At 41.1% G+C, this 10810-nt stretch overlaps 1 protein-coding gene across 1 annotated transcript; it reads right to left on the reverse strand.

The window, feature by feature from the left end:
* Nucleotides 1-2972: 2972 nt before the first annotated feature.
* Nucleotides 2973-3866, reverse strand: LOC133151946 (small integral membrane protein 26-like). Its single transcript, XM_061275389.1, has 2 exons — nt 3642-3866; nt 2973-3437 (listed from the first exon to the last, which is right to left on the reverse strand). Exons 1-2 carry the CDS (start codon nt 3763-3765, stop codon nt 3259-3261), a joined length of 303 nt encoding a protein of 100 aa, XP_061131373.1. The 5' UTR covers nt 3766-3866; the 3' UTR covers nt 2973-3258.
* Between the last annotated feature and the right edge of the window lie 6944 nt (nt 3867-10810).

The raw sequence follows: 10810 nt of genomic DNA on the forward strand, positions 1-10810 counted from the left end.
CATTTAGAACTCCATATTTCACGAGTAAAATACCCCCCCCCCCCTCAACAATTACAAAATACATGTCATTCATTGCACGCATAATACTATAGGGCAGTGCTTCTCAATTATTTCCTGTGATGCCCCCCCTAGGAAGAAGAAAACATTTTGCGCCCCCCCATGTTATTAACATTAAAGAAAAAACAAAAAATAAATAAAAAAGAAAGATCAACTTACAATAAAGAATAACTTTATTAATAACAGTGTTTTTTAGTCTGTAACAGAACAGATTCAAAGTGCATCACTTTGCCTGAAACTAAAAAATAGATTAGAATTATTCAAACTATAAACATTCTTGACCAACTGCCATTTTATGCTGAAAAAAATACAATAAAAAAAAAACATACATAATATTAAATTAAATAACAGCAATAAATAATATTAAATTCAAAGTAATCAGCAACATTAACTCAGGAGAACAATACATAAAAAATTTTAACCTACAAAACAAAAAATGAATAAAACAATTTGTGCAGTTTTTTTAATCAAAATGAGGCAACATGACGAAGACCATATCCACGGCTGCAGGTAGTATCAGCTCTTCTGCAATGGTGTTTTTTTGTTGTTGCACTGAGCAATTTGGTACGCTGCTTTATATGATGCATACAGTGCTTGCTGATTGACTGAAGTAGCATTCACAAAGTTGGATGATTGTTCACAATATTTTGCCCGTTTTCGCTGAAAACCCTTTTGGCATCTTATCCGCGTGATTGGGGTGCAATGACTTTGTAAGTGCCGCCTTAATTTATTTGGCTTCATACTGTCCGCTGCCAACATTGTAAGGCACAGTAAACACACGGGTCTTTCCTCGTCTCCCATCGTAGTCACACTGAAGCCGGGCGCTACGTACGCTTCGTCATATTTCCTTGTCTTAGCTTTCGTGTAACTCTCAGTTCTCTTATCTCTGTCTCTCTCCGCCGTTCTTTTCAACCCTGTTCGATATTTTTCCATGGTGTCCCACTGCACTTTTTATTGCCTGCTCTGTGCTGTGTGTGCGTATGATGCGTGCGCTCTACACTATAGAGCAGGGGTCTCAAACTCCAGTCCTCGGGGGCCGCATTTTCCAAGTTTCCCTTGTTAAACACACCTGATTCAATTATCAGGCTCCTGCAGAACGTGAGGATGAACTGATCATTTGAATCAGTTGTGTTTAACGAGGGAAACTTGTAGGAATGCGGCCCCCGAGGACTGGAGTTTGAGACCCCTGCTGTAGAGCAAATACTCTTCCAGTGATACCGCCACCCCCACCTACTGCAGTGGATGTGCAATTACCCTTTAATCTAATACAGCCAAAAGAAAAACATGTTCCCGCGCCCCCCTTGGTATCGCACTACGCCCCCCCAGGGGGGCGCGCCCCACTATTTGAGAAGCACTGCTATAGGGGCAGTCACCTTCCACTAAATGGCTTTCCAGTGACCTTGCAAGATGGCTCTGTAACGCCTGAGAAGAGAGATACCAGACTTTGAAAGGTTACTTTGTCAAATTTGATGATCGAGGCTATCGTTAGAAAAAGTGGATTTAATTATATTATACTGAGAAACCATTATAAACAGTCACTGGGTAGATACAATGTAAAAAAAACTACGTAGTACTTTATTATAAGTATTTAAATAGAACTGTTATAAAACCTGAATAACATTTGAAACAGCATCAGGTGTATATGGCCATGAAATCAGTGAAACTTTTTTTAATATAATTTAATTTGGGCAATTAAATACTTCTCAAGTCTTGATATTCCAATTAATAAAATACTTAAGCAAAATGATGGAAACGCATTGTATACAAATGACAAAGAAATGTGCCAATTCTGGGCATGTTCTTCTTACACATGGTTGAAATACAAATGCCCAAAAGACGAGAATTTTAGAAGATTACGGGTCTACCACCATGCAAAATAAAAAGTTGTTAACAACAAAATTCTTATAATAATGAAACGTCTATAGCATCCGCTGTGGGCGGAGTTCTCATTGCAGTTATACATTGTAAAAACTAAAATCTATAATTTCTTAAATTCAACCTAAATTTGCTTATGTTGCTGTGTTATTTTAAGTACCATGTTATTCCATGCATAATGCGCAAAATTTAACTAATTGATTGTCCTAAAATCTGGGGTGCGCATTATGCATGGGTACAACAATTTTTGAAGAAAATCTCCCTCGAAATAAAACTTGAAATCACACCTTTCTTTTTGTTTGTTGTCAATCGTGCATCGCATTCAGCCATCCTGCCCAACACACTTAGTCAGTAAAATTCATAATTGACGACACATCGTTTGATGCGATGGTGCAATCCTTGATGGTGTGTTATTGTCAAAGATTGTTTGTTTTTTAATCTCCATCGCAGACCGGATATCATACGGAGGCCGCCATGACAGTATGCGCAGAACGGATGCGCAAGACACGTCAGCTATATAAAGAGCGAGAGTTCAGTTCTCTACCTATTAGTTTCAATTCACAGTTTAATTAGCAGTTTCAATCAGGAAATAACAAAATGCGTATTACAGGTAATATTTTTTTTCGCAACACTTTGCCTTGTTCCTTTCTTCTCTGCTGTTCACTTCAAACACGCTCCATACGAACACAATGCTCTCGTATCAGACGCTTGCTCGATCACCTGCTCGTTTGCTGTCACAATGTACCCTACACAAATCCGAAACATTTCTTCGCTATCGAATTTGCTAGCGCATGCGCAGTGATACTGACCGGCAGAATAACATCTGGTTGTTCCCAAAGATGATATTTTTTCTGAAATAATTTTACGTTTACGGACTTAAGTAGGACTCAAAATTTGGGTGCGTATTATACATGGGTACAGGCTTTTTTCCAGCATCGACATGCCATTTGTAGGGTGCGTATTATGCACGGGGGTGCATTTTGCATGGAAAAACACGGTATTTACTTTTATTGTCAGTATAAATAATCATTTCACACCAATGAATTGAAAAGTTTCCTTTTTTTATGACAACAATCAATGAATGTACAGCACTGTATTTGACATCAAATTAATTTCACAAATTCTTCGTGAACAAAGTTGTGGACAAAAATATTATATAACATTTAGCAGATGACATGACAACCCAAAAGCAGATGTTAGCCTTCTTGTAGTTGTATAGGACATACCATAATTTGTTTCATCGTCACACAAATGTTTTACAGTAATTCACACTGTATCATGAATCAAGTATTTCATGCACACAAGTCCACAGTGTTCATTTGAAATTCAATTGTTTCCAGTTCCAGGACCACCAGTGAATGACTGAAAGAAATTGTAGATCCTTGTCGTGTATGGTACAAAGTCGTTTTTGTAGATGATGATAGTTTTGTTGTGAGCAGTCTGGAATTCAATTTCACTTAGATTATTCGGCAGTTCTTTTTTTTCCTTTTCATTTTGAGTCGAGTCTGATGGGGCAAAAGGAGAGGAATTTACTAAGTGGGAAATGGACAGAATGGCTTCACTGAAAATCCCCCCAGCAAACTTTGAGGGCTCCCACTTTAACTCACAGAAATTTTTATTTTAAGCTACACGTGGGGAAAAATACATAAACAAAACGTAAAGCTATATTGATCGACTCGCCTCATCGAATCCTGAACACATTGACTTACCTGCGCTGTTTATGAATCGACCCGTGTAATACAAATATCCAACGGAGCCGATCATAGTCCACACACCGAAGGCGTAAACTGTAGACACAATTCGGTTCCACTTTTTAATATCTTTCAACATCATTTTTGCACTCGAAAGGGTTGAGTTTTGAAAGACAAAATGTGTTCTGCTAGCTTGACCTAGAGTCGGGTGCCGCCATGACAGTGTAAACCGGAAGTAAACACAGCCATCTGCACCGCAGTCACGTGACGGCGAAGCGTATCGTTTTAGAATAGAATAGAATAGAATAGAATAGAATAGAATAGAATAGAATAGAATAGAATAGAATAGAATAGAATAGAATAGAATAGAATAGAATAGATCTTTATTGTCATTGTCACACATGTACAACGAAATTTAAAAAGTGCCAACCGATCAGTGCATAAAATAAAAAATAAATAGAATAGAAAGATTAAAAAAATACAAGCTAAAAACCCGCAGAAGAACATACACAGACATTATAAAAATATTTAGCGGCATTTAATGTGACTACCGCTGGAGGGTAAAAACTCTTGGCAAATCTGCTAGTCCTTGACCTAATTGATCTGTAGCGTCTGCCTGATGGCAACAGTTCGAAAAGGGAGTGGCCAGGGTGAGAAGTGTCCTTCAGAATGTTCTGCGGGTTCTATATCGGTCTTCCAGTGTGGGGAGAGGGCAGCCAACGATCTTCTGTGCTGTGTTGATGACCCCTTGGAGCTTTTTCTTCTGAGCTGCAGTCCAGCTGGAGTACCAAACACATATACAGTACGTTAAAGTGCTTTCTATGGAGCAGCGATAGGACATCAGCAGTCTTTGTGTAATGCTGTACCTCCTCAGCACCCTTAGGAAGCAGAGTCTCTGCTGGGCCTTTTTTAGCAGCTCAGAGGTGTTCACGCTCCAGGTGAAGTCCTCGTCGATGTGGACTCCCAAGTAGCGGAAGGAGGACACCCTCTCCACACAGACCCCGCTGATGATAACTGGTGGAATGTCCGTTTTATTTTTCCACCTAAAATCAATGACCAGTTCTTGGGTTTTAGCCGTATTTAGGAGCAGATTGTTCTCTCCGCACCACTCCAATAGCTGCACCACTTTTTCCATGTAGGCCAGGGGTGTCAAACTCATTTTTTTGGCGGGCCGCATTGTAGTCATAGCTTCTTTCGGAGGGCCATTATGACTGTCAACCCAAATAAATGTATGAGCACCTCATATTATATACAGTAAAAGCTACAAAACAAACTGACAAATAACTCGTTTTCAAATCAGATGAGTAAAAACTGGTCAAATATTAAAAAAAAAAAGATATTATTAAAAGTGAAGACATTTTGCAACTCTAGTAATGACGCACGAATTCGCTGTACAATTTGTCTTTGCGGGGCACATAAAATGATGTGGCGGGCCGTATCTGGCCCCCGGGCCTTGAGTTTGACATCTGTGATGTAGGCAGACTCAGAGATGAGCCCCATCACGGTGGTGTCATCCGCAAACAATGGTGTTGCTGCGGTGGGCGGGGGTGCATGTATGTGTGTAGAGCGTGTAAAGCAGTGGGCTCAGTATGCAGCCCTGTGGGGAGCCGGTACCAAGACTGAGAGGTGTGGATGTATGACGGCCCACTCTCACCTTCTGGTTGCGACCCGTCAAGAAGCTCTTAATCCACATGCAGGTATTGTGTGGAAGTCCCAGGCCCCCCAGTATGTCCACCAGTCTGTGGGGGAGGATGGTGTTAAAAGCAGAGCTAAAGTCCACGAAGAGCATCCGCACATAGCTTCCCGGCTGCTCCAGGTGGGACAGTGCAGCATGGAGGGCTGTAGCTACTGCGTCCTCTGTGGATCTATTTGCCCTGTAGGTAAACTGGTGGGGGTCAAAACCTCTGAGCAGGAGTGATGTGATGTGACCCCGTACCAGCTTTTCAAAGCACTTCATCACCACCGGGGTGAGTGCGACTGGCCGGTAGTCATTAAGGCTGGTGATGTGGCGTTTCTTGGGCAGGGGGACTATAGTGGAGGATTTTAAACAGGATGGGACGGTGGACTCGGTAAGGGACTGGTTGAAGATCTTTGTGAAGACTCCAGCCAGCTGATCTGCGCAGTCCTTCAGGACACGCCCAGTGCCGCCGTCAGGACCCGCAGCCTTCCTCGAGTTAATGGTCCGCAGCGTGCGCCTCACCTCGTGCGCCTTCACTGTGAGGGTGAAGCTGTTGCGGACTGTGGAATGTGATGTGGCCGCTTCAGGTGGCTCGGACTCGAACCGGGCAAAGAAGGTATTAAGGTCCTCTGCCAGTGAGGCGTCCCCTTCAGCGGCTCCGATGGTGGTTCTGTAGTTGGTGAGATGCTGGACTCTCTGCCACACCTGCTTGCTGTTGTTGCTGTCCAGGTGATCCTCAATCCTCCTCTTATAGGCAAGCTGGGCCTCTCTGATGCCTCTCCTCAGGTTGGCTCTGGCTGTGCTGTAGAGAGCCCCGTCCTCAGACCTGAGGGACAGGGCGGTGTCCCTCTCCTCCAGCAGCCTAAGGACCTCCCGGGTCAGCTAGGGCTTCTGGTTGGGGTATATCCGTATAGGTTTGTCCACTGTGACAGTGTCTGTGCAGTGCTTGATATAACACAGAACACTGTCTGTGAACACGTTCAGGTCCCGGTATTCGAAGATGTCCCAGTTAGTCCTGTCAAAGCAGTCCTGCAACTGCTGAGAGGCGTCATCAGGCCAGGTTTGAACAGTTTTAGTGATGACAGGAGCTGATTTCCTGATGGTGGTATATGCAGGGATTAATAGCAGTGACATGTGGTCAGACTGGCCCAGGTGAGGTAGCTGTTTTGCCCTGTAGCCTAGCTTAATGTTGGAGTAGACCTTGTCCAGAGTGTTAACTCCTCTAGTGGCACATTTAACATGCTGGTGGAAACTAGGGAGTGCTGCTTTCAAGTCTACATGATTAAAGTCCCCTGCTATGATGTGGACTGCATCAGGATATCTGCTCAGCTGGCTGCTAATACTGCCATGTAATAGTCCAATAGCTAGCTTCACATTAGCCTCCGGTATGTAAACAACAGTCGTCATGACTACGGTAAATTCACGAGGGAGGTAAAAGGGCCTGCATTTATTATTGCTATTATTATACCGCTAACCAGTACGCTGGTTAGCACTTCCTCACAGTTAGGAGGGTGCCGGTTTGATTCCACCTTCGACCCTCACTGTGTGGTGTTTGCATGTTCTCCCCGTGCCCGCGTTGGTTTTCTCCGGGCACTCCGGTTTCTTCTCACATCCCAAAAACATGCTTGGTAGGCCGATTGAGCACTCCAAATTGCCCCTAGGTGTGAGTGCGAGTGTGGATGGTTGTTCGTCTCTGTGTGCCCTGCGATTGGCTGGCAACCGGTTCAGGGTGTCCCCCGCCTACTGCCCGATGACCGCTGGGATAGGCTCCAGCACGCCCGCAACCCCCATGGAGACAAAGCGGTACAGAAAATGGATGGATGGATATTATTATTGCTTTAATTGAGACACATATCACAAACCGGATTGGGTTGAAGTTGGGAAATTGTGTAAAATGTAAATAAAAACAAAATACAACAATTTGAAAATCGTTCTCAACCCATATTCAATTGAATACACTACAAAGACAACATATTTAATGTTCAAACTGATAAACTTTATTGTTTTTTGCCAAATGATAATTAACTTAGAATTTCATGGCTGCAACACAGCCAGTAGAAGTTGGGAAAGGTGGCAAAAAATACTGAGAAAGCTGAGAAAAGCTCATCAAACACCTATATGGAACAGCCCACATGTGATCAGGCTAATTGTGAACAGGTGGATACCATGATTGGGTATAAAAGGAGCCTCCCCAAACATGCATAGTCATTCACAAGCAAGGATGGGGCGAGGTTCACCACTGCGCGAGAAAATAGTTGAACAGTTTAAGAATAACATTTTTCAAAGCAAAATTGCAAGGAATTTAAGTATTTCAACATCTACGGTCCATAATATCATCAAAAGGTTCAGAGAATCTGGTGAAATCCGGCCCCCGACTTCCATCCACGGAGGTGAAACAGAGCTCCGTAGAGTAGTTTCACTTTTTTTTTTTTAAATTTTTGAAAATTTGTGAAAAAATTCACATATAAGTCGCTCCTCAGTATACGTCGCCACCCCACCCAAACTATGGGAAAAAAACGCGACTTATAGTCCGAAAAATACGGTAATAATGCAACCTATTGTCAAATGGTATAACCTGCCAGTATACAGAAAAATAAATCTGCAGTCTAATGTGAAATAAATGTAATATACTTTTGCAATGCAACAATATCTTTTGTTTTTTAACAAGTCTCCACATTTGAAAAAAGTGTTTTTAGGATATGTCCTGCTCAGTGTTGCCAAAACGCATTCAAATTTACATACTGTACAGATACGTATACAGTAGATGATTTGAATTGAATGTTTTCAGAATAAAGTAATTAAATACACTAAAAAGTGGTTGAAATATTCAATATTTATGGTTCTTTGTGGTTAGACTACTTGATATTTTCAGGGACATTTAGTCTGACTTTTTTTAAATAGTGTAAATGTGTAAATTTCAATTGCCATAAATCCAACATGAATACCAAATGTATTTTTGATAAATCTAATGCATGCCTTTAAAACAATTTTTGAAGATATTTCTGAATTGCCCATCAAGACTGAGATCAGTTGATTAAATAAGTCTGTGGTGTGCTGTTGCTTGGTTAGATGAAAAATCCTCTGCCATGACTTTTTCTACACCGTAAATAACTGCATCTACAAGTAGCCCCACTGGCTTTTCACCAGGAGGAGGTAAGAAAATAACTGTCCACAAACTAGATAATGTTCTCATTAACATTTACTTGTACTTAATTGTACTATTCTATTATTACCTACAGGCTAGGCTTTGTTTTTGATTTTTTTGAAAGTGAGTTGTGTTCACTTTTCTTCAGGGGGCCCAAATTTCCGACGGTCCATTATTGTTGAGCAGCAGCCTTATGCATGCCAGGAAGCCATCTCTTTGCTCAAACATACTACAGACACTTCCTTAATTTTCCAGAAGATGAGAGAGACCTTTCAGCACCGTCAGAAGCTTATCAATGATCCAGACAAAAGTCTTGATATCCTCTCCATCTTTCAAAGGCAGTCTTTAAGTGGCATTGTGTAAGAAGGTTTATCCAAGCAGTCGGGAGTTAATTTCACATTTAAAAGGTGAACATGGTTTTTATCCTGGACCTAAGTTCAAATTGTTTTGTTGTCAGCCGAGCTGCAGACTTCAGTTAGAAACTTATGCTGGCTTTAGAAAGCACCTCAATACCGTTCACACCAATGGTGAACAAATTGCTCAAACTTCAGCTGTTGCTTGTTCCTCTAGTGATCCAGTTTCACATGCTTTGGAGGACCAATTTAACTCAAATCTTCCTCAGAGTTCTTCCAGTGTTCTTCCAGTGTCTAGTTCTTCCAGTGTTCCAGAGAGCAGTGATTAAGGACTTGCCAGGGACTTATCCAAAGAAATGTGTGCATCCATCGTGGCCAAACTGCAGGGTAGTGCCATTTCTAACAGTTTGGTATCCTCACTTGCAGGAGATTTGGAGGAATAAACAAGTACCATCAAGTAGTTTTTATAATGTGGCACTTAGTGTAAAAAAAAAAGGTTCACAATCACGAATCTAAAGTACTATTAACCAATTAACAGAAGTCGACCATACTGTCTTACATAGTAAGACAAACAAATATTGACCTCATTGATATGCATCCAAAAGGCAATTGTGAGGCGAATTCTTGGGGAGAATCAACCAGTGATGATTATCCTCATGCCAGCTTCAGGCCATGTCACTTTGTATTAGGACTGAATAAAAGGGACATAACTTCAGGCCGCCAGTTCTCCATCCCTGTTCTCAGATATGTATTTGATCCAGATGGAGATACCAAGAAATAAAATGTGCAGTGTTGATCTCTTGTCTCATTCTTGACTTTGGCTGTCAATCCAAAAGGGTTTAAATCATAAGCAAAGAATAAAGTAACTGGTCTCACTGTTTTAATAGTACTTTTTGGAGGTGAGTGAATGGATGTATTTTCTGATCACATTCAGGTGAATGCTGTAAAATTGAAATGAGCACTGCCTCACAGTAAATAAGAATGATGACAAAACTAATCCAAGGCACAGAAATTCAGTTTCCCAATGGCCAAGTCTCTTGTACCGGTTTTAGAACTGTTTTCTTAGAAAACTCCTTTAGGTCTTTTTTTCCCTTCAGAATAACATGTCACCTAAGAAGTATGCCAGAGATGTAATGATGAGCCTAAAGAGTTAAATCATTTTAAAAGACAACTAGTCATTTTGCTCTCGAGAATTAAAAACAAATCTGCTCCCTGTTGAAAAACAACGCTGAGGAGTCATAAATCTATGGCTGGAGTGCAAGGATTCATACTACGTGACAGCAGCATATTACTGAACAGCAGTGAATGATCACGTGTTCCTCAGTATCGTACGTGTAATTTTACGCTTGATTGCCTTTGCTTCCATATCGACTCATGTGCTATTTACCTTGGAGAATCTGATCAAATGTAATGGTTTACGGACGACATGTTCTGGCAATGATGAGTGACGAGTCTGTTAAGCTTTGTTTAAAGCACTGATCCCGATTTTGCCAAAGATAAATAAGAAGCGCAGTCATCGCTCTGCTGGGTGTACAAGTCACGCCTCACTACCATTCTGAGTTCAAAATAAACAAATCAAAATCCCCAATATTACAAAGGTGTAATATTTGGACGTGACGCAAAATTTACTTTTAGAAACTGATCTCTGAATCTGCTCTTTAATGTGTTAGTATGATATACACACTATAAAAGTACTCAAAAATGTAAACGTGTGTACTCTAGAGTGTGGAATGTGTAATCGAATGATCTTCACAACTGACACCAGGAAAGAACTTTTTTTAATTCCACATACCTTTTTCACTTTGAGTATTGTTCCCACCTTTCAAAGGTAGCCTACTTTGAATCGTTATGACCGATAAAGAATGTTCATCTGCATTTGTTTTCAAATCTCATTAATGTCATTACAGACCAACATTAATTGAAGCAATGTTCACTCACTTTCACTATCTTGAAACAGGCATTCTAGCCTCAGTATTTATGCTCAGGGCTATTTTTCTGTTGTTGAAGTAAA

The sequence above is a fragment of the Syngnathus typhle genome, linkage group LG3, assembly GCF_033458585.1.
Source record: "Syngnathus typhle isolate RoL2023-S1 ecotype Sweden linkage group LG3, RoL_Styp_1.0, whole genome shotgun sequence".
Taxonomy (NCBI): domain Eukaryota; kingdom Metazoa; phylum Chordata; class Actinopteri; order Syngnathiformes; family Syngnathidae; genus Syngnathus; species Syngnathus typhle.